Here is a 24478-nt window from a genome sequence, read left to right on the forward strand (position 1 = left end):
CTACAAAAAAAAAAAAAAAAGGGATCTCAGAGATGTTTAAAAGAAAATCCAAGTGACTCAGCCTCGTGGACTCATCTTTCCTGAGGAGGGCAAGTGTAGAGCTTCTGGAACCAAACGTGAGTCTTTCAAAAATCAAATGCTTGACGTGCATCATGGACTCACCATGCTGAAACTGAGTCTCCACCTTCAGATACTGACGGAGCAAATCCATTACCACTGCTTTCATGTGACCCCGAATACCACTGCGGTACCTGCGGAAGCAAACAGATCAAACCTCGTGCTCAAGGTTGACTGAAGACAAGCAGGCTCAGGTCTTTCAAAGGAAAAAAGGAAAACTGGTAAAAAAAAAAAAAGAGAGAGGGAGAAGGAAAAGGGAAAAGGAGTAATTAGGGGTCAACCCCTGAAAACAGCTTACCTCTGTACAAGCTGCACAATACTCTGAGTGTTCATGAAAAAGACCTCACGCTCTGATTTGCGGTTCAAGGTGGCTGCGTGGCTATCCAAGATATTGGCAATCTGAAATAGAGTAAGTCTCATGACAGCTCCTGAACAAAGGTGAGACAATCCGGCTGACAACTAGTAAGAACTTCCAGGCAAACCAGACCAGAGCTTTAGCAGACTCCAGAAAAGGCCAGAGCCTCAAACTACTAAGGAAGATAACGACCTAACAACAATACAAGAATTGATGCATGACGTTGTATAATAAGGAAATCATCATCCAACATCTCATTACTTGTTCAGGCTTTCCTTAGTTGCAACCATCCCTTTTTAAGGTTATGCTGACACTAAAAATTGCAAAGTAGCATATGTACCAGCCAAAAAGCAAGTAAATAAATGCCCACAAGGCCACTGATATGATTGAACTCCTAATTCCCAAGCTAGCCTGTTTAAAGCTATACTGAGCTGGGAATGCATAGCCCTCAGCACAGGAAAAGAAGGCAAATAAGTTTAAGTGATACAGTAAGTATCTTTCACCACAAAGATTCAACGTCAAATGCATTTTTAAGTCCATCTAACCTCCAATTAACTTAAAGGAATTTTCTCTCTCTACTCCAACACAAACCATTTTTTCTTCCTCTATACAACAGTGGTTGATCACCTGTTGGCTGGGAAACTGGCAAAGGACTGATGTGATGTTGCTGGCATACTGGGCCATCTCCTTCTTGATGGACTTCTCCACATTGGGTGGGATCCGTCCAGAAACACTGGTCATGATGTCCTGAAGTTCCAGCAGAGGCAAAGACGGATCTCTCAGTGTCTTCATTAGTCGCTCAACCCAGCCCTTCACCTAGAGACAAGTCAGCATAAAGGCAAAAATAAGGAAGAAAATAAGCAGCAAGAAGGGAGAAAAGGAAAGGCTGTTCAGTGAGGTCTCCAGTACTGCTGCATCACACAGCTAGGACAGGGACTAAACACGAGAACTGGAGCAGCTTCAGAGCCACCTTTCACCAATAGCTTGCTCAGATTCATTCACCTTCATTCCTCCTCCCTCCAGGACTTGTACCACAGCTGGCTATGCAGGCAGCCCACATCTACACGGCTGCAGACAGAAGCAGTAAAGATGAAGCTCAGCTCCTAACTTATACTCTCTTTGGGTACCACAGATGGGACTTTCCCCCACGTTGCTCTCTGCTGAGACTGGCTATCAGCAAACCTAAGAAAGAAAACCGAGGCCAGCTGGCACTAGCAGGGCAGGACTGCCCTGAGTCTTGGTCCTCTGTCTGTGGTGTGCCAACTGTCCAGCCTTACGCTGAAGAGAAAGAACATCTGCTCTCTCTCCGAGCTAAGGAGTAACTAGTACCTTGCTGCTAAAGTAGGGCTCTGGCAGGCAGTATCCATTCATCACGTTGACCAGGTTATCCAGGACATAATGGAAGATGCGATGGAGTTTCTCACCTCGAAGTGCTGTGCTCTGGATCTGGGGCAAGGTGCCTGTGTGCAGTTCAGCCTGGAAACACAGCAAATACCACAGTGTCACTAATCCTCCAACATGGCATCAGCCGTGGTGGTAACCTCCAGTTACCCTCAGCCAGAAGCTCAGATTTAACTTGAAAGAATTCTCAAAGGGGAAAATGCTCTTGGTGAAAGAAACAGAAGTTATGGGCTGGATCTGCAACAATTCTAGGTTGTGTTCACTCACAAAACAAGCTTCCAGCCTCTCTCTATGTTCCAGTTGATTTATATCCAGGATGACCAAAATCTCAACAAAAAGCAGAGGAAAAGCCAACAGTTTGATGCTGACAATTACTTCCCACACCCTGCATGGCAACTTCTCAGTTTTCTACTAGCTATTGCTAAAGGAACAATAAATTCTTTTCCACTGCCACCAGCTACATCCCAGGCTACAAGGCCTGAAGAAATACATCTGTTTGCCTTTCACCTTAAAAAAGACTCAGATTTGCTACAATTACTCTTGCAGGGCCTGACACTCTTGGAGTTGAGAAATCTATTCCTGCCCTCCAGAAGAGCGTTACAAAGAAGAATCTGATAAAAAGCAGTAAAATAAGCATGCAGGCAAATAAAGCAGATAGAAAGATCTGGCCAATCTCCAGTACAACAGCAATGTACCCACAATAGCTTCGAGGTAAGAAGAGAACAAGGATGGTACAAAAGCTTTGCTTGAATCAGAGGACCAGACAACAATCTGAGTCCTAGTCTCCACGAGACAAACGAAGAGTATGGTGCCAAGTCCAGTACAATGCACAAATCTAAAACTGGTTCAGCCCACTGGACCATCTTGTAACACTCTCAGCATCGCTCCCCTATTAAAAACACCACAAAAATCTGTGCTTCCTGCAACTTCTCACCTGCTGAACCCTGCTGGGATCATCCAGCTGGAGCTTGGCAATCACACAGCCTGGATCCAACACTGCCCCGGGGCGTTTGACATAATGGATGCAGCCCGATTCTCCTGCTGTTAGTGTCATCACCATTTTCATCACCTGTAGCAAGGAAAACAGGTTATACACTCAGCTTCAATAGTCCACAAATGGTTCTTGTTTTGTGAGCTAGCAGCCAGTAGCCTACCATAGACAAACTAACTTGCACAAGCACCTTTTACATTCAGGCTTTCTCAAAGGTCTATAAGCACACACACAGTGAACGAAATTCCAGGAACTTAAGTGAATAGTAGAACAAATTACTAGGCCACAAATTAGAGCAGCAGGAAGCTGCTTGGACCAACAGGCACTTAAGAAGTTCCTACATTCAACACAGGGAACAAAACAGATACAGTTTATTACTGCAGCTGCTGAACTCTAATTACTTGAAATGCAAGAGCCGCTCCCAAAAGCTACAGCAAGACACTTGCTCTTAGTAGAGGCAATTAGGATTACTTTCTAGAGGTCACAGATCTCAGTCTGCTATTCATAAATAGAGATGCTCCCATAGATCAACCACAGAAGCTCTTGCCTTTGGAACAGAAGGCTTAGGGAAAGGCAGTCTAGTTTTACCATTGCTGTAGCATATACCACAACTGGGAAAACAGGAATTGAGTAGGTGGTGCCTCTTTAGCCATGGCTCTGTTGCAGCATAAAAGCATTTACATTAAAGCATCCGGATCTCTAGCTTGATATTCTTCTCCTACACAACCTTCCCAACTAGTTTAATTGCCCCTCTGCCAACACACCCTCCCCTCCCTCCAATCTGTTTAGAGCCATGCACTCCTACACGACCTGCCACGCTTTCCTCACTATGATGCAGCAATTGTTCTTCACCCTCCTCCTCTCTAAGCATTAAGTAATTTCCAAGGAGAAGGCAGGAGGGACGCTTATTTTCAGCTTGTCTGATCAATCTGATAAATAATCTTAACTTGTTACTTAATACTAGCATACACCTCTTCCTCTGAGTCTCTTTAAGAGCTAAGTAGAGGTATTTAAAAGGAAAGCCTTCTTCACCATATTTAGAAGACAAGGTACATGCAGATTTCACTCTGCTTTGGTACCATGGCAAGATAGTAACCATGGCCTCACTGCTGAGAAATTTTGCTTATCACTTAGGGAAGTCATTAATGCTCAGATTTCAGCTGTTAAAAATTTCTTCCCCACCATATTATTCTGTTTGCTGATTCCTAAATTAGTCCAAGTTACAACACAGATAAAGTTTAGAATGGAAATACTATGAATTGTTCCTCATTCTTATTTCCCAGTTCAAGAACATTCAACTTTTTTTTCTCCCCAGCTTCTGCCTGGACAGATTCTGCATCAGTTCTCTGAGAATTTTACCTCTATTTCTGCAAAGCATTGGCCTGCAAACACATGTCCCCCATCCTCCACCACATACTGGATAAGCTTCCCAGCCGAAGGTGAGCGCAGGATGGAGGGATCATTTTCCTTTTCAAACACGCAGGTCTTGTTACCTATAGTGATGCGATACCTAGGAAATAACAGGTTGAACAGAATCACAGAATCAATTAGGTTGCAAAAGACTTTCAAGAGAACACTACAAGTCCACTGCTAAACCATGTTCCTGTGCACCATGTTCGCACGTCTCCTAAATGCCCTTAGGGAGCAGGATGCCACCACTTCCCTGGGCAGCCTGTTTCAATGCTAACTACCCCTCCTGTGAATAAATTCATTCTGATATCCAAACTAAACCTCCCCTGGCACAACTTGAGGCCGTTGACTCACGTCCTATCACTTGTCACCTAAGTAAAGAGACTGGCATCCACCTCACTGCAACTCCTTTCAGGTAGTTGTAGAGATCTGTGTTCAGATGCAGACTCAAGTTCACCATTCATGTAATGTGGTTAGCTTACAGTATCACTGTGTCGTGACAGCAGATTTAAAAAACACTCTCAAAGGATACCAGTGCCATTCTAGTCTCCTTTGGAAAAGTTAATCCAATGTACAAGCATCTGAGCCAAGAAATATTGTAACATCCCAAATGACAAAGCTTTGGGAAATGGGAATCTGAGTAACTTGCAAATCAATTCAGCTACCTGGATGGTCAGAGTGCTAGGTCTCTTACAGGCAACGACGTGTAATCCAAAAGGGCAGGAGAATACAGACTCCCCATCAGTGCACTTTTACAGGAAAGGTCTGCATGTATCCCAGACACACATTTTAGATGAAGGCATCTTCTCCCTTAAAACTCAATAATAATGCATCTAGGAACCACTTCCTAGGAGAAAGTTCCATTTCCAGCCGATCATCAGGAAGCATAAGCTCAGAAGTACACCTAATCTTGACTGGCACACAGATGTTATACAATAACCTTTACAAGTTGTTACCTGTCCACTTCCTCTTTCATGTAGGTGGTATAGCTGCTACCATCATAAGACAGGAGCAGCCCTCCGTCGCTCAGTCGGTGCACATCAACTTCCACACAAGAGCTGTTCATGATGACCACGTAGGAATTGGGAGACTGTCGGGTCACCTGCAGATCCACAAGAACAGGAGGCAGCACATGAGAGGGACACAGCACTGACATGCTTCGGTTGCCACAACACACACACAGATTTCCAAGCACTGCAACAGTGGTAATTAAAGAAGTGGAACAGAGATGTTTGTTCTCATCTTAGATGGAAAAAAAAAACGTGAGAAGAACTCGAGATCTCAAAGCAAGCACTTAGCCAAAAAATGCCAGAACTAATGCTGTTTATATTTGAAGCTGGTGAGCACACTTTAACTGCTGTTCACTGCCTCTCTGCTTCTCATTGAAGCAGTGCCAAAATAAAAGTACGGAATCTGATTTGCAGGGGGGCAGAGTACTTAGAGCTGCAAATGACGATATACGATCGTGTCATTAAAAACTTCACCATAAGTTTTTCTAGGGAAATTAAGTAAGATTGCAGGGGCAATCTTAAGTCTAATATTTCTGCATGCTTGCTTTTGCAACCTTTAAACAGTATTTCTAATGCTAATTTGTTTGGGTTTGGGGTTTTTTTGCTCTTAGCGAAGAAAAAGCAATGCTAAAGAGAAAACTGCTACAAATTCTACCCTGCTGATGAAACTGGAGTGAAACACCCAGCACAGTGTATCTGTACATTCAGAAATATCAGCTAAAAGTTTCAGACAACCAAAAGGCAGTGGGTTTCGTATAATTCTTGTCTACTATTCTCCAGCACATGCAGAGGGCCTCTTGACCCTGACAAATTAAGATGTTTACAGAGATGCACAGAGATACTCCAATAAAAAGATGTGACAGGTTATCATCTTGATCATGATTTCTTAACCCCACTAAAGCAGAGCAAATATGTTTTGCATAGATTTAATTCCAACCATTACGAACACAAAGCCTGAGCAGCACACAGACATTTCTGGCTAACAGTGGCACAAGGACAGTTTTCTATACCGTACAACAACATACCTTCAGCACATATTTCCGCCCTTCATAGATGAGTTCCACGTCCACAGTGTTTAGCAAAGTATGAGCAGGCAGGACTTGGCCCCTTGAAAGAGAAGTACAAAGCAAAATTTGCCTTCCAGAAACCACCAAGTGACTACACGGGACCCAAGGAGACTCAAAGAAGCATGCAAGAATTTTAAAAACACCAGCAGAGGCAGAGTAGGCCAGTTTTATTAGGCCAGTAGATAAACAGCTTCTTGGGACCAGAGAACAGTCAGCAAATAACAAGCTCCATGCATTTCTGGATTGTACTGTATTTGAACAAAACTTCAAGTCAAAAATAAATGCTATCTACCAGACAAGCAATTCTACCTTTCCAGAGAGTGCAGGAAGTTTGAGACGCTGTTTCGAAAGCTGACATCAGCCACATGAAGAGCTCCACACACCACTCCCAGCATGGTATCAGGCCTTTCAGCCTAGAAAGAAGGGGTACATAATACAGTTACATCTCCTTTAGCATCACTCTGGTCTAGACATCCGCTCGAAGAATCAGCAGTCTCAGCTCTATTTTTGTTTGAAGGTCAATCTTTCCCTAAAATTAAGTTGTTGTAGCATATATCCAAATATTATACAGAAGCAATCACATCTATAAAGAAAACCACTTGATCTTTGTTCTTTCTGAACCAAATCTTGAGACTCCACCTACTTGAGCCTTTCCATCACCATCTGTCCCAAGCTGCGTAACAAAATACTAGCCTTAATTCTCATGCACACCAAGATGCTTTCATGGCCAACTCTAAAACCACTTTCCCCTGACAAGATGGTGACCTGGAATTTTGATACAAATAAGAATCAAGCCCAGTGAAAATCTTTATTTGTCACGTGGTAAGTGGAAATTAAGTACTCCTAAATACTCATCTTCTTGTAACCAGAACACATCAAGCTTTCCTACTCCTTCCTTTTCTCTCTCTCCACCCCCCCCCCTTCCCTCTTCCTCTCCCCCTCTCCAAACCAGTCCAGTAAAGCAAACAGCTGCACCTGCACTTTCTCAGCAATAAGCCGATCCAACCAGCCAGTGTCAATGCGGTTCTGCTGGAAGCTTTCTGTTTCCAACAGTTTTATCAAGTATTCAACAGTGGTTCGGAAATCCCCTCGGATGGACAGCTCCTTCAAAGCCACCACCATGTTTCTGAAAGAGAAAAGAAAACCTATTATCTATCCCATATTAACAGTAATGTGCAACCCAGTAACTCTAGACAGTTCCCCATGAGTTGCCTGGAAAAACTAGTCTGAAGGTAATAGCAGAAGAACATGTGCACTCGAGCAAGATCCTATACAGTATGCTTGGGAATGAAAGAATATTGATTTTCTTCAGTCTGCTGTCGGTGTGAACCAGAGAAACTCAGCCAGCACCAGCTATGAGATCAGGAGTTTCCATTGTTATCAACATCTAAGCACCTACCACATGTGAAAAGTACACATAACAATAACAGACACTGTCACCATCCCACCCAGAATGGAACAGAGGAAACACTCTGGAAGAAGAATGGCATGGATGACAGGTCAGACAGTCCTGCCTTATGATAAGCTTTTTATGTTCCACATCACGTAAGAATACTCAGTTATTTATAGGGCACTGGCATAGCCAAGTTACTGATGCTGTTGCTGTTAAAAGCCTTCTACCCGAATGCTTTCAAAGAAGGTGTTCAACACAATGGTATCTTACCCCAGCAGCAGGCATAGAAGGCAGGAATGAAACAGAAAGGAAATAAACTAAAGAGAAGGAATCAAAAAGTGAGAAGGAAACTTCTCTGAAAAATACCAGAATTAAAGAGTCTAGTTTTATCCATGGCACTCTGAAATACAGAGGAAGAAAATAAGCAATTTCCAAGGTTCTACCACTTTTCTGACTACTTACGAGATGGCTTCTTCACGATTCTCTCCCCAAGAGAAGCAGTGACCAAACTGAGAATCAGCAAATTCATGAAGCCCTCCTGCAGCAGCAACACTGAAATAGCCCCAGACATTCTTATTGCTGCGGAAATTCAGTTCCTGGACTGTACCTGAACTGGGCTTAAATCCCTGTAAAAACAGACAGACATTGCTATACATCCTAAAGAAAAAGTAAATAAACCAGAATTAGGGGAATAAACAGAATTGTGAAGAGCACCATTTTGCTCTGCAACATGATACATACACAGCTAAGCTGAGCCTGCTCATTGCCGAAGCAACAGCACAGGTCTATAGAACACAGAAACCCAGGAACTGTTGTAGTCCAGAAACTAAAGGAAACCGAAGACCCTAGCTTTTGTGAGGTCAGTAACACCTTGGCAGCTAATAATGACAGTGTGCCTGGGGGACAACCAAGTCACAATAAAAAGGATTTATAATCCTAAGGCATAGATAACATCTGTTATACTCTGGGAAGTTGAGGAGATGAAGGTGAAGATACTGTACAGTGCACCTGTGTCGGTCCACGTTCTTCTAGCATCTAACCACAGTCTACAGAACCACCAGCTAAGTAAGACAAGGGAAGAACCTTTTACAGGTGCTACTAAACCTTCCGGGAACAGCAGCAGCAATTGAACTTGCTGGGGTTATCACAGCACTGTAAGGAACTACAGAATTCAAAACACTCACCTCATCAGGATTCTCACTGGTGATACGTGCAGCAATAACGTGGCCACGCGGACAGGGGACGTGGGCTGAATTCTCAAAATCAATAGATCCATCTCCCCATGGGGAAACACCGTACATCACTCGGATATCCTTGATCCGGTGGAGTGGAATTCCCATGGCAATCTAAGGAGGAAAACCAGAATTTGCCACTAATAAGCAAGTTGCTATCCTCACAGAGAGTCCTCTTTCCTTAAGTAATTAATTCCACGAATTCTCTGCAGAAGCTAATGCTGCAGTTCTTGTACAGCAAACACATATTCCTATTTTCCTAACTGAGCCTTCTCCATTGACATGTCCTGTTACACTGAGTACAGCTGTCTTGAGAAATGTAAATGCAACGCCCACCTTATGACTTTCAACAAATATTTTCCACTGATTAAAAGACTTCAAAGAAGGTTGGTCACAGCCAAGGATGGGCATGAATTAAGCCTGATAAAAATATACTGAGGTGCCAGATGGCCCCTAACCAGTTGTATGGGACCTTTGAGGAATTTTGTAGCTACAAAATGCAGAGAGAGTAACCTACAGAACTGGCTGCCTTATGAACCAAAGTCCCAGTTGTTCTGGTCAACAACAAAAAAATTACTGGTTCATATGAGCCATAAATGTCACTCACTGTGATCATTTCCCCTTGAAAAAGTAATAAATCAAGACAAATTCTTGGTTGCTTTGCCACATCTATTCCAGTGCCTAATTATTAGGCACAAATCCTATTTTGTAGAAAGACTTGAAGAGCAGGGACCTCAGCCAAGAAGGGGAAGCATCTGCTATTAGTGAGGGACTTGGAGAGGTGGAAACAATTTCCCTGGAAGTCAAGAACTGCTAATCAAAATTAAAAAGACCAAAGTCACTTTCCTGAACTTCAAACAACTGCCGAACTTGCTGAAAGACGAAAAATCCAATTGTCTGTTCTTCTTTCGCTCCCTTTGTCATTAGAAACTCTGGGAATACTGTTATCTCTTGGAGGCAGTGGACTGGGCAATGCACTGCTCCAAACTGGCACAGGATTTGATTGCTCTGCTAGCCTCAGAAGCCAATTCATTTGACAAAAAAAATGTCAGGGCTTGAAGTGGAACTACTCATGTCTAAAGCCTGCTAAGACAAGCTTTTTACACACAACCTTTCCTTAAATCAGTTTTCCTACTTTTATGTTTTATTATTCTACTGCTTCACATTTTTTTAACTGAAAGTCTCTCTAAGAACTTCAGGAGGAACTAGAAAATTACTTCTCTTTGCTTTCCAAATTAGAACCGAAGGGGAAGAATATTTTGGAACACAGAAGCTTTGCTCCAGCTGCAGAAGATAAATCCCATGCTGGGAAGGTAACAAAACTGGTCTATTAACTGGGTGTTTTTGTTGGGAAAGAGAAGTGAGGGAGTCAAATATCACCCCTCTGTGCGTGAGGATATAGGCTGTATTTGGTAGTGTTAATAGTTGCCTTACACTCTGTCTTCTGTAAGTATTAAGATCTAGTCATCTGCTTAGCTTTAGTATGCGATCCAGTTTTAATAGAGAAACCTGGCAGTGACTCAACAAGAGTCCAGCCCCCTAATTTCACTAGGGCTTCAGCAGAACAGGTTTTTCACGCTCAGCTTTCTTCACCATACTACAATTTGAGTACTTCTGAAAGCCTCCAGAAGCACAGGAATTGGGTCCTGACTCACCTGGAGCTGTGCTGCAGGAAGATTAACATCAGCTACCATCTCGGTGCAGGGGTGCTCCACTTGCAGACGGGGATTCAACTCCAGAAAGTAGAAGCTGCCATCCTGGCTGTACAGGTATTCCACAGTGCCCGCACTCACATACCCCACCATTTTTGCAAGCTTCACTGCACACTAGGATATAGGAGAGAAGAGCATTATGTCTTCCATGCCCCACATTCAATCACATATGCCCTGTTCATCCACCCTATCTACTTAAGACTTGTTTTGGTGGCATTCTAAAACATCCAGCATCTTCTAAAAGGCCCAAAGGCTGCTCAAAGTAAAGCACGTGGCACCGGGGTGCTGGTTCCCAGGTTATTTCATTTACACTGCTTACAGAGGGCAGAGCTTGAAGTGGACAGTTTTAACAGCCAGCATCAGAATATACAAACAACTCCTACTGCTCGCTTTTAATGTGACACTACATATTTAAAACACACCTCTCTCATTTTTGAGGTGCATTTTTCAGTGGAGCTCAGCAATGGCAGACTCAGCCTTGGAATTGTCAGTGGTTGCACACACAAAGCAGTTTATGACACATTACCTTATGTTGCTCTTTTAAAAGATTGAACAATGCAAAATTATTGGCAATGACAAATAAGAAAATCCCGGCTCTTCCTGGAGTCTCATGCGGAAAAGAGAACTTGCAGAGCCACTCTCACCTGTTCCATGTGCTCAAACACCACTGAAGTCGCAATAGAAGCCGGTGCCTCTTCAATAATCTTCTGGTGCCTGCGTTGCACGGAGCAATCCCGACCAAAGAGAGAGATGGCATTGCCATACTGGTCTGCCAGGATCTGCACCTCCAAGTGGCGGGACTGTTTGGCTAGTCTCATCACAAAGATTGGAGAGCCTGGGACTTCAGCTTGGACCTATAGCAGAGACACCATATAAATGGACAAATCATTTTTGTAAACAACTGCCTTAAGCACAATCACCCCAAGTTCATTTTTTGAGCAACAAATATCCTGAATATTTACCTGGGCCACTTATTACTAGAAACAACCTGTGCTCATTTACATTTAATTACAGTGCAGTTTAAATCATCTCAGCTTTTCTAAATAATCCATAAGCCAACTAAGGCTCATAATAGTGCCTTCTTCAGTTCTTCAACATTTCCCATACAGTGCGCTCAGAATCACCCAGTCTGAACATCTAGAACAAGACAGTATAAATCAATGGAAAAAGTTACCTGTCTAAATAGGTTTGGGAAGTCATCTGCATTATTAACTTTCCTAATTCCTTTCCCTCCTCCTCCTTCAGAGGCCTTGATCATGACAGGGTAGCCAACCTCCTCCGCAGCCTGACCAAGACGGGAAAGACATGGGTAAGTAAAACAAGTTAGCAGAAATAAGTTGAAAAGATCTTTATTTATGTATGACTCGTGTCCAAGTCCCCACATTCTTTGACTATGTTTATCAAACTAGACATGAACAAGATAGAAACCAAATGTGCTAGTTCAGGAGGATTCCCATAGTTGGAAAAACAAGGGAACGTTTGGTGCCATGGCAGCGTTCTTGTTTCTTTCTCCTAATTCCACTAATTCTGCAGGCTAGGCACAAAGATAATTTGTGAAAGATTGCTTTCAAATTTCCAAGACTCAGTTCTGTGAGACAGGCAGTCCAGTCCTACTCTGTTCTCCCATTAGAAATAAATTAAACCTCCAGGCAATCTCCAGGCATGCACGCTGCAGACTCCAAACAACTCTGAAACACCAGCCACCTACCCGCAGGCCGTCATCTGCATCTTTCACATAACCTTTTTCATACAGTTCCTGAGGAACGTTCAGGATACGCTTCTGAAGATCGTTCTCCTGCCAATCTACTCGAAGACCTGAAACATAAGCATGACCTTCTAGCTCATTCTGCTGCAAGGCTCAGTGGGAACTTACACATCAGACACTGATGAAACAAAGGGCTGTAACAGTTCCTTGAGGAATCTGTCCGGAAGCATCTACAGAAGAGAGGATGCTGAACACAAACAGATTATTACTGTTTTCTGGGGAGCAAAGATTTGGGGGGGGGAACCAACAACCTCCATTTACCCTATGTACTTCTGAGAAACAGGCTGTTATTTACCATCTTTGAAAGTGTATAGAGCTTCCAAAGAAGCAGAGTATTGGCTGTGTGCTCCAGAATTACAGGATAGATGCTAGAGAAGTAAAGACTGCAGAAATACCAGATACTACAGCTGTACTGTTAGACTAACATCACAGCAAGGAACACGTACATTTTACCTGACATATCCATAAATATCAGTAACTCTGTCTAAGCCTTGGATAATACATGTGTGAATCCATTAACAGATGGAACACACACAACAGATCTTTTTATGAATAGATACTTATTAAAGACTAAATGTGTTGAAGAAAAATAGATTAAAATGATCTTTATAAGCTGGGAAATTTCCTTCTTACCACTGCCACTCCAAGGAAGAGTTGGGATGCCAGCAGTCTGAGCCACTATCGATGAAGCAATTTTATCTCCTAAAGCCCACATTGCTTGGCTTGGGGGACCTGCAAAGAACAAAAGCAGTGCATGAAGAGACACAAGTGGTATCAAACACTAGAGAAATGCCTACACGTTTGATTTGGATTCCATGTAAAAGGGATAAATAAAAGCAAGACTGATGCAGGCCACATCCCAACTGGTATAAATCAATATTTCCAAATCAAACTCAAGAGCATTAACGGTGTCAGCCAAGAATCTAAAAGCAGACTGGAGTACCTCTGACCAAGAAAGAAGAAAAGGCAATTGTAACAACAGCAACGCATCCACAGACATATCACAACAGCTTGTTACAGAAGCCTTGGAACGCTCAGCTTGCAGGCACCACTATCTGTCCATGTGTTTCTCTTCAAGCTGGGCCTGCTCTCAGAGAGATGGCAGGCACTGGAGACTGGCATTAGGTGTGCACATCGCAAGTTATTGGAATACTAATTCAGTGCCCTGATTTTCCTAGAAATATGGCTTGTATGGGACTGTAGCACATGATTGGTAAGAGATTTAAACTGGAATTAAAATGCAGGTTTAAAATTCACTCCTCTTCAAAGGTTCAGAGTATTTCTGCAGCTATGGCTCAAGTATTACAGATCTGCTAGAAGTCAGAACACAATATAACTGCCCCAAAGCTAACGGTTATGTTCATACCACAACATTTATCAAAGTCCATCTTTAGCTTTAAACACAGCTCATGTCCAAAACCTTACCCTACATTCAGATATGGAAGTGACACTGCATCAAACCATTCAGGACTCAATTAACTACACTGCTAACAGACCACAAATTTCATGTACTGTCCACATGAAACTCATTTAATAAAACTTAATTATAAACATTCTCTTCAAATTGACAACAGATATACCCAGTTTTTTAAAAACTGCTTTAAACAGTACCTTCTCTGATTTTGTATCTCAAAATACTCAAAGACATTTTGGAGAACTTGCCACTTCTCCCATACAACAATTATTTCCCAGCACATGTCCAAACCGTACCCACTCCTGTCTGCAAAGTGGTGTACCATCATTTACAGGAAATGGTGGGAAACATTATCATAAAAGTCCAGCATGTCTAAATATGGATAATTTCTAGCACACATATGCTCACCCATGAAAGCAATCCCATTTTTGTGGAGAAGCTCTGGCAGTTTCGGGTTCTCGGAGGCATGGCCCCAGCCAGCCCATACAGCCTGCAGAAGAACACAACATAATTCACTCTTTGTTATAACAAAACAGCACGTGAGCAGAAATACAAAGCACGCAGATACTTCTGTATCTTTCTTTTCTCCACTGAACAGAAAACAGCCTCGTAACATCCACAAGCCAGGCCAAGCTCCTGACATACACTCAGGCTTACTTTAAGGGGCCAGCGTATTGCATCTTGCAGACAAGTCCAAGAAGGCTGCCAAAGGAAGCTGCTGAAGAGCAGCTAAGTGTAGGAACCTTCCGTCTCCTGCAGATATCCATACTGGGAAACTGATTACATTCTAATATTGTCCCTTAGTACCAGTATACGTATGTCAGTTCCATTTATTTGACGTGTCTTTTCTCCCAGATACAACTCATTATTTGAGGAGAGGGGATTGCTACCTCATGCCTAACTGTGGCATTTCTCACCTGCACTGGAATGCGTTTAGCAATATCAAGAATGAGTTCCACATTTGCATAGTTGTTGTTGTTTGGTCCTCCTGGAACTGGCACGTAGTGATCTGCCATTTTAATATACTCTGCAAACGCAACAAAGGTCACATTTAGATAGCAGATCTATAAGTGGTACTTGGTCTAAGACTTCCCAAACCTCCAGTATGAGCATATCTGAACATCCACATCCACTTTTCTTTCACCTCAACCCTGGAAAAAATGACAATTATCCAGCAGTATTTCCTACACAATAAAATACCAATAGGAAAAATTAAACTTAACCTCTTGAAAGCGCTTTAAAAAAAAAAAAAAACATTCTAGAATTACTTCAAGCGCGTAATCTGTTCCTGGACACAACAGCACGTGATGCAGCAGGCGTCCATTCAGGCTCCTGCATCCCCCAGGCACGGAGGTCTGGGCACCTTCACCCACCTGCATTTGCTTTCAGGTCCTCAGGAGTCACCATGACAACAAATCTGATGGCCCGCTCGTTCCGGAACATCTCGTAGGACCAGCGCCGGATCGACCTCATGCATTTCACTGCCGCTATCCCGTTATTGGCTATCAGCACCTAAGTACGTCAGACACAGGGATGAGGCAGAAGTCTAAATAAGACAGAAGGCTGAGCAATAATGAAAATAGTTATTTTCACCCATTTTTCTGTTGTTCGGTTTCCTCAGCTGGCTTTCAATTCAATAAGGAATCAGCTCTTGCTTGACCATGAAGGTTTTAATATACCATGCTTTGTTGGGATTAATGAATAGAGGGGCACTTCAGAACTGGCATAATGAGTTGCTAAAACTTTTGTTACCCGAATGGAAGAGGGCTCATGTGTTATGTGTTTACGTATATTGAAATCAAACTCTTAGTGCTTTGTCCACTCTGCATCTGCTGTATCTGTCTGTAAGCCCTCCTCTATCAGCAGAGGCACTCCAGCTCATTCAGATTTTTTTTTCCTGTCACGTTTAACTTACACAATTTATCACATCTAAAATTGAAACAGAAAAACAACAGGCAGAAATACAACTTGCAAGTTCAGGAATTTCAGAATTTTCATATCTGCGACGTACAGCATTGAATAAAGAAGTCACAGCTCTAAAGAAGGGAATAAGAATGCAATATGCCAAAGTCCAGAAGGTCAGCAGCTTACCTTTTCAATAACTCTATTCCCTCCGAAACGAGTAACAAATTCTGCTGGAGAAGCCACAGTGAAATCCCGCTGCACGTCAACTTTCTTCCTGTCCCGGCCTTGCTTTACCAGGTGCAAACCAGACATGCTGGGCCTAAGGGAATTTGAGAGGGACAGAAAGAAGCAACATAGCAGTGCAGGTGAACACAGAGCAGGGTACGGCAACAATTTCTACCTGTCCCCTTGATCATATTCCCCAAGACGAGCAGAACATTCCCCGCTTCCAGCCCATCATGGCCTGGTTTGCAGCTGTTACAAGCATGATCCTGTTTTGCAATGAACTTCAGTTATATCCCAGCACGTGTCAGACCATCTGGGGAAATTCGAGTTATGCTGATACAAGAGCAGGTAAAAATGTGTTCACTGCACATCGCTGCCCATCACGGAACAACTGTGTTAAACCACGCTCTACCACGTCGCTTCTTGGTCTACCAGGAGAGCTGACAAACGATGCAGTTTTCTGGCTTTGGTAAAACAACGTACTAAGTCAGATTCCATAAGGAAACCCTATTTGAGAACCACTGCAAATATGCTTCAGGTGTAAACGAGAGGCTCTGCCATCCCTGTGCCTGGCTACTTCAATCACTTCCCAAGGATGTGTCCAGCAGCAAAGCATGGCCCTGGGGCCGTGTGCTCAGCTGGCGTCGGCCGTGGTCCCCATCAGGATCCTCTGCCCTCATCAGCTGAGGCACTGAGCAACTCCACGGGGAGATGTGATGAGATGGGGCAGAAAGCGACTGACCTGCTGGGGAGGGCACGAAGGGCAAACAATGGCAGGGACAGGCCCAGCTGCATCCGTTCCAGCCCGCTGCTGCGCAGCCCTGACTCTATCAGGATGTCCAGAATAAAGAAAAAGCACATTGATGGCACTTAACACAGCACTTTGGAGCTGAATTTCAACTCATCAATATTTATCTCACACATGGGATATTCCCATGGCAAACGCTGACAGTGGTAGAGAGCTCCAAGTCACAGTCTTGCAAAGAAAGCAAATCTGGAGCTTAACTGGGAAGTGAAAATCCGTTCTAAGCACAGCAAGAGGGACATTGGAGCAACCCCTGATGCCAAGGATGGTAGAAATGACAGGTAACAGACAGGAGAGCAACAGGGTGATGTTAGCACGTGCTAAGAAAGAAGACAAACAAGCCTATCTCCCAGTGACATGCTGGGAACTACGAGTGTCCGAACCAGGTCAGACCAAAGTACACCCAGTCCAGCAACCTGTCTCAGAGGCGACAGCTGATATCCAGACAAGGGCATGAGATCACGCTGAGCGTGCAGAGGTTCTTCCCAGGAATACTTTCCCTTCTTCCAGCGAGCTGCAATCCAGAGATAGGCGGTGTCATCGGACCTAACGGCGGCTGCTGTCAGCGAGAGTTCACAGCCTGCACTGTGATAAGCACAGCCTGCAAACTTGAGGATACAGGCCAGCAGGCAAGAAAGAGAGGAAAAGTGTAGGCAAGATTGAACTTCTCCTAAATTTGTCTTTAAAGAAGATCAGAATCTATGTCTTGGCAAGAAAGGGGCACAGCCCAAGAAACAAATGAGACAGGTTTATTCACTGAAGGCTTATGCAATCGGTCTCAGCCAAAAAGAGACCAAAATCTTGGGGTCAGAATCTGTGAATATGAATGAACACAGACCATGGGCGTGTATGGCCCAACTCACCAAGTTCAAATTACTACACAAATGAAGATACCGCTACAGAGAAAAATGACAAGATAACCAGATTTCCCATCATTCAAAATAAATTAAACACTTGTTTATAAACAAGTACAGTTCAGTTTCCTTTGTGATGAGAAGTATACCAAGAACATCAAGTTTTATTCACTAGCAATCACAGGCTGCCCATCATAACCAAAGCAGGAAAGATTTTCTTCTCTTTGCACTGTAACATGAGGGAGAAGCTGGGCAGCAGTGAAGAAAGACACTGAGCCCTCAACAAGACAGAACAAATGGCAGATTGGTAACAGTCATCCCTGCTGTTCTCCAGGTCATACATGCAGTGCCTTCTCAGGCAGGAACCTCCAAAACGCTCACCTGTCCTTCAGTTTATAGAGGTTAATGCTTGTGCAGAATCTCAAACTTTTTAAACACTGATTCCCCACCTAAAATGCAGTCTTGCACCATTCTTACAGGCTGCACACACAAACACTTCACGGTGCTCAGGATGGCTTCAGAGGGATAAAACCGACATGGAAAAATACCAGTTTGAATTTCCAGCACAGAGTGCCCGACTGCCTCAGTGCAAGATGGGTGCTGCTCTGAGGAGACAATCATAGCTGAGACTCTTACCTCTGCAGCATGTGATAGATCATTTCCTGACTCTGATCTGCAGGCTCCTCCATGCTGTCTGTGAAGGAATTAACAGATTGCAACTGCTGCTATTTTGGTTTTCCCAATACTGCAGCTCAAAACCCAGCAGGGCAGAGCGGCGAAGAGCCTCCCGCGCTCGTACGGTTCTCCTTGAGGCAGCGGCACTTCCCGGATTGCTTCAGTCTTTTAACCTTTGTCCCCTGCCTTCTACCAGCCCTCTGTCATTCTTTCTTCCTGTGACGCAGCACGCACAGTGAGTGGAGCAGCCTCCCAGCTCCGCGCTGGGGGAAAGCAGCTGATCAGGGACAGAGGAACCCCCCGGTTACATAAGGAGCTTTGTGCAGCTCGGCGCTGCATGCCACAGCTCCATGAGGATTCTGCAGGGAAGCGGCTGCACAGCTGGCTCCCCACGCGCCCCGAGCCCCCAGCAGCCAGCGCAGCCCCCGCAGCCGTGGAGTGAGCTGTCAGCCACGGCGCCCATCAGCCAGGGAATTCATGCAGCAGGAGGAATTTTGTATCAGGTGTGCACAGAGGGTGGGGAGGTGACAAGGAAAGCACCTCCATGCAGGCACACGGAGCACAGTGGTGGCCCAGGCAGCAGATCACGTGGACGCCAGCACAGAGGCTGGGACAGGTCATCCAGGACTTCTGTGTCTCAGTTTCTCCACCCATTAAAGAGAGACGAGCTTGCTCCAAAAGCACGACAGGAATAAACATCCTCCTCCCAAGCAAAGGTGCCGCGGTCCTGTGGGGCCCGTAACAGCCCTGCAGAGAGGACGGATGTTTGCTCAGCACCAAGCACATGCAGGAAACAATTGCAGATTTGGATTGGAACTGGATACAGCCACTGGATTACATTTTGAAGTTTTGTGACATTGGGTCTGCCCTAGCACAGGGCCATACCCAGGCAGCACAGCCCTTACTTGAGGCACACACTTTCCAAGAGCCTGAGCAGAAGCTATGCAATTATCCAGGAAGGAATCACTCAAAAATAATAATAATAATAATTTAAAGAAAAAAAAAAGGAGCAAATAGCCAGAGGAAAAAGACACATTACGAAGACACGCAGTGCTGAGCCCTAAAGAGCAAGGTGAGGTCACTGTGGGAAACAGGGAGCTAAGAATAGCCAGGCAGAGCGAGCAATGACCGACAGCAAGAGCCACGTGTCTGATAAAGAGCAGGGAAACAATTCTGCACAGATCCAACTCCTGCAGGCATTGTCAGCAGGAGGGCAAAGCGAGACAGCGACATGCCGTGGCGGTGAAGAAGAACATCACGGTGGAAATAAATCCAAATCAGGCAGCAGACAGGTGATAGTGAGGGAAAACTGTCCAACCAAACAAAAACCCCTAGGCCAGGCAGGTCAAGGATTCAAGCTCCTGACACCGACGTGCAGCACAAAAGCCACATCGCCCTCCCCACGTGGATGGCTGCAGAAGAGAAGCCCCGGCCTTGCAGGTCAGAGGGGACTTGCATCAGCACCGTGCCGTTGTATAACACTGGTTGCAATGGAATAAGCCAAGAGGAGTGTCAGATGGAATACACGATAAGATGGCCCTGCTCTCCTCTGTGCAGAGAGCAGACTGGGGTGCAGACCCTAAAGAAAGATGTAGAGCATCCAGAGAAGAGCAGATGAAAACGATTACGGGTCTGATGAACACAGCCCAGGAGGCGAGAGTGCTGCCAGCACCGGATGGGCCTGGGGAGGATGCCTAGTGACGGCCTTTAAATACAGGAAAAGAGGACAAGAAAGACTCCTGGGAGTGGGAAGTAATGAACATAAATTATAACAGAGAACACATGCTAGAAAACCTTTCAAACAGTACTGCAAACGACAGCAGTGGGCAGAAGGACTGTACAGGCTGCTTGTGGGAACAAGGTTTCCCAACAGGTTCGTGCAGTACCTGATCAGGACAGGCTCAGCACCCAGATGACCCAACCCTGGGGCAAAGCACAGCCCGGATGACTCTTGGCATCCCTTCCAGCTTGACACTTTATTAATTCCCAGATAAAACGTAGAGGCTGTGCGTGAGTGCATTACACATTCGCCTAGTTACTGAAAGCCTCTCTCACATGCCAAGGCTTACTCCCTCTTTGAAGAAACATTCAGACCACCCAAGAGTGGCAGAAATTCCTCATTTAATTCAGTTTAAAACAGAAGCACTTAAGAAAAAGCCCCCTGTCTCAAGGTACCTTCCAGCACCGAGGCCATTCCGACAGCCCCATGTTCCAGCACAGACCCCGCTCCTCCTGTATGCACGGCCCCGGCCAGACACCCACTTCCTCAAACTTAGCAAGCTCCTGCTCCCCCAGTCCTGCCAGGAGGCTCCCACTAACCCACCAGTTCCCAGAAGGCCATCACAAGGGCAGAGACTTCAGAAATATCAGACTCTGCTTGATAAAACCTGCATTGCTTCTTCTCCTGGATGCGCAAAACCCACCAGGTATTCGGTGACTTCACTGGACAGGTATTGCATATAGAAAATGGTACATTCCATCTCTTTCTAAAGAAAATTCTTGTGCGATCTATCGCTCCATTAAATTTCCTCAGTTTTTGATCCTGACTTTAAGATTTACAGTTATTCAATGTAATTGGAATTTATTTTTCAGTTTTCGTGAAATCTCTTTCCCAAATACTTGCCCACATTCCCAAAAAGCCTACTCATAGCTCTCAACCCTAACAGCTTCCAACCACTGTAGCTGCAAGGAAACAAATCCTGCAGCTACACACAGCCTCATGTTAGAGAGCAGCTTCAGCTGGGTTAAAAGCATTCATTGTGCTTCTGCTACAGCATCAATGGAGACGATCCGCTGCAGCATCCCGACAGAACCGCGCCACACGAGGATGCGTCACTGATAAAACACCATCACATGCACAAAGCCCACTCCCTAACCCCAACACTATGCAGAACCCAACTGGCAAACAGCATGTGAAAAGCATCCCCCTCCCTAGAGGCTCGGCCTGCAGGCAGACAAAAGGGGAAGCCTGCGTGCTTCTCGGCCGCTCTCAGAAAACACGCGCTCGTTGCAGACATACCTGACGCACATCGCAGCCAGGAGCCTGCACTGATCCCAGCACTGCAACATGCCAAGCGCTATCGGTGACGCTGCAGTTTGTTCCTAAGGCAGCGATGCATGAGCTGGCGTGTGTGCAAGGCAGCCGTGAGCAGACTGCAGCGCAGACATACACACGCGTACACGCACCCTAAGATTATTCTTTTTTTTTCACTACCCCCCCCCATATTTGGCCTGTACAGGGTGTGGAGGGAGGACAGCTCTTATCAGTTTGGGATTTTTGTTTTGTAATATGCACATGCCGATGCGTGCGTGCATCTGGTCCGGGTGGGAGGACTTTGTGAAGCATCCACAAAACCTGCCCCAGTGCTAGGCCTGCCCCTGCAGCCTATTCCACAGAGAGGCAAAGGGAAGGAGCAGGCACACGTGTAAGCCAGCAGGCAACGCAGATGCCTGCAGCCAGAGCAGAGGGCGGCTACGGCCTGGGGAGGGGACACTGGGAGGCAGCAATCCAGACTTACTCAAAGACAATCTCTCCTGCAACCTTAAAGGGACAGAACCGCTGGCTTGAATGCAGAAATTGCCAGAAGTCAGCGCCTCAACACATAAACCAAAGCCAAGTGAGTCTCATTGCAGCCCTGACACAAGGCTGGCCCAGGAATTTCAGAAAATAAGCGAAGGATACAGCGCAGAATACAATGGCCCTCTGCCTGGCAAGATAACAACTTCACATTCATACTAATGCAATTTTAAACAGCAGTCAAGGTAGGTATGCAGCCTAAAGCAGGAACTTCGGTTCCAAAACTACAGAGCCCAAACCAGTACACGCTGCTAGGATTATTCCTCTATAAAAAGTACAGAGGAGTTGCCAAGTACTGTGGCCCCAAGTCCCTTCCCTCCCCTTCTAATTCCTCTTTTAGAACCCATTTCTCCATCGCTCCCTGCTGAGACCCTGGCACCCCATTCCTAGCAAATCCAAATAAACAACCACATTTCAATCAAAATCCATACTCTGGTTCCTAAAACCCCAAAATACCTTTACTTCCACATCCTTGTGAAGCACAAAATTCTACGTGTTCCTGGAATAACAGCCTAAAGTTCTCCAGATGAAGCCCTGCTACCGAGATAAACGCAGTATAAGACAATTATGCAGCTGAGAGCAGAGCTCAGTCCTTTCCAATGCTCTTTCACAAAGTTATGGACAGATCTCCTCTGCAGGAAAGAAAGAATGCATCTTCTGTAACAACCACAACTAAAGGGGTTGGTGGGAGAGTTTTGCGTACAATTTATCACCAAGTTTTTGCCTGGCACAGGCAGCACAGCGGGGCCCTCCTAGGACTGCAGCCACACACATCTGGTCTTAAAGACAGAATTACAACAGGGTGTCAACAGATCCAAGTTATTCTCTGCACTGGAGATTCAGCATCACTCAGTAACACTTGTGCTAACAAAGGGATGGAACTAAGCCCTCTGTTTTGGCAGGGGTTCCTCAAAGATGCGCAGCCTTATTTCAGCAACTTGCAGAAACACGCAGCAGTATTACTGCCCTCCTTCTGCTGAGCCAACAGCAACCGATCGTGTGCAAAGGAAAACGTTTCAGCACACATTTCAATATTTTATTGAGACTATTCACCAAGAAGCCCAAATAGCATTTGGCACGAAGGTCAGCACTCTCTGTGCATCTGCCATCAGAGCTAAGAGCTGGGCTACCTCTAAAAATTTGGCTTTCAGTTGTTGCAAGTGGATTGCCAGGTGACTTCGTACGCCCATTTCATTGCTTATGAAACCAGAGCCCTGATGGACAAATACCAGAAGGCATGCAGGATTTATTCTATTTTAAACAAGAATCTGATACTGGATGCTATCTTTAAAACTAGGAATTAAGTATAGCAACAGCCAAGAACAATTTATTAAACAAAACAAACTGACCCAACGTACCCTCTGACTGGCATTCACAGAGAAGTTACTTTATCTCCCACTGAAACCTCAGCAGGAACACAACTCCCAGCCCCTGCACAGCACGAAGCACCACGACCACGGGATCACTGCCCTCAGCTGGGAGAGCTGAGCTGAAACACAACAGAGTTATGCCCACAAACAAAAAGACAAAGCAAAAACAGTGTGTTCAGTTTTATCACCTAAAGGTGCAAAATGCAACAAAGAGCAAAACTTGCTGGTGTAAGCTGCATGCAACTACTTTCTTTAAGGATGTCGATGTTCAGTGCTATAATTAACTGAGCAAGGAAGAAATGTACATGAGTTTTATCACTGATACTCTTTAAATAAAATACAGCCACAAGGAAAGAATCAGAACATTCACGTGCACAGCCACTGTTCCAGCGCACACTTTTGTTAAACACTGGTGTAACAGACACTGATCTGAGGCTCATTATCAGATCGTGGCTTTCTCAACCCCATAAGGTAGCAGTCAGCTAGCTCAATCACAGGCCTGCACAGATATCTAGTGGTGTGAAGCCTGTATTACACAGTCTGTCCCAGCAAGACCGGCTTTAGCAACAGCATGAACACTTACCCAGATCAATAAGGCGATAGATGGAGCAGCACAGCCACACATGCCCCGCATGCTCAGGTGAAGAAACAGGAGCTGGCACACAGCCTGCCCACAGCTGGGCCAGGACCCATTGGTCAGGCACCACGACCCGACCTCAGCAGTGCTTCCCAGCTCAGACAAGAGACCTGCGAGGTTTCAGGTACAGAGCAAATGCCAAACAGCCCAGGAAGCACCCACCCATGCTGCACGAAGCGTCAGCGTGATGTTGCTTTTTACTTGAATGAGTTTCTTTGCTATAAAACAACAGCTCATAAGAGCCAATGACCGAGGAAGAACATTTCTAATTAGCAAAGTCATTTGCATACCAACAGGGTGCTCCTTTCAGGAGTGAAAATTTGCTTGGGAGACCAAGATAAGCGCTGGGACGGCCGCTGCACAGAAGGTACAGGCACCAGCACTCAATATTACAGGAGGGGATAGACAGTGTCACGGTCTGTCCTCCACAAAGCAACAAAAAGCCCAAACTTCAGCGATCTGGAGCATGACAGAGAAAAACAACTTGATAGCTGACAACCAACCCTGCTCTTCCAGGCCTCCTGCACTGCTAGGAGTCATCTCTTTTCTGCATCCATCAGAGC

At 45.0% G+C, this 24478-nt stretch overlaps 1 protein-coding gene across 10 annotated transcripts in view; it reads right to left on the reverse strand.

The window, feature by feature from the left end:
• Window positions 1-24478, reverse strand: part of ACACA (acetyl-CoA carboxylase alpha) — a 113626-nt gene that overhangs the window by 73185 nt on the left and 15963 nt on the right. For 8 of the 10 annotated variants that reach the window (XM_021415725.1, XM_021415726.1, XM_021415729.1 and 5 more), the window contains 21 exons: window positions 15959-16091; window positions 15241-15379; window positions 14785-14894; window positions 14276-14357; window positions 13087-13185; window positions 12397-12503; window positions 11863-11973; window positions 11333-11542; window positions 10632-10802; window positions 8929-9090; window positions 8207-8370; window positions 7327-7477; window positions 6661-6764; window positions 6310-6391; window positions 5231-5376; window positions 4224-4374; window positions 2808-2942; window positions 1802-1948; window positions 1100-1288; window positions 416-516; window positions 163-251 (listed from right to left, as the gene is read on the reverse strand). In XM_021415725.1, the coding sequence (XP_021271400.1) occupies window positions 163-251; window positions 416-516; window positions 1100-1288; window positions 1802-1948; window positions 2808-2942; window positions 4224-4374; window positions 5231-5376; window positions 6310-6391; window positions 6661-6764; window positions 7327-7477; window positions 8207-8370; window positions 8929-9090; window positions 10632-10802; window positions 11333-11542; window positions 11863-11973; window positions 12397-12503; window positions 13087-13185; window positions 14276-14357; window positions 14785-14894; window positions 15241-15379; window positions 15959-16091 (2783 nt within the window). Of the gene's footprint in view, window positions 1-162; window positions 252-415; window positions 517-1099; window positions 1289-1801; window positions 1949-2807; window positions 2943-4223; window positions 4375-5230; window positions 5377-6309; window positions 6392-6660; window positions 6765-7326; window positions 7478-8206; window positions 8371-8928; window positions 9091-10631; window positions 10803-11332; window positions 11543-11862; window positions 11974-12396; window positions 12504-13086; window positions 13186-14275; window positions 14358-14784; window positions 14895-15135; window positions 15217-15240; window positions 15380-15958; window positions 16092-18292; window positions 18936-24478 lie in introns of those variants that run through there. The other 2 variants (XM_021415730.1, XM_021415733.1) reach the window with 2 other exon arrangements.

Source organism: Numida meleagris, chromosome 18 (assembly GCF_002078875.1).
Source record: "Numida meleagris isolate 19003 breed g44 Domestic line chromosome 18, NumMel1.0, whole genome shotgun sequence".
Classification (NCBI taxonomy): Eukaryota; Metazoa; Chordata; class Aves; order Galliformes; family Numididae; genus Numida; species Numida meleagris.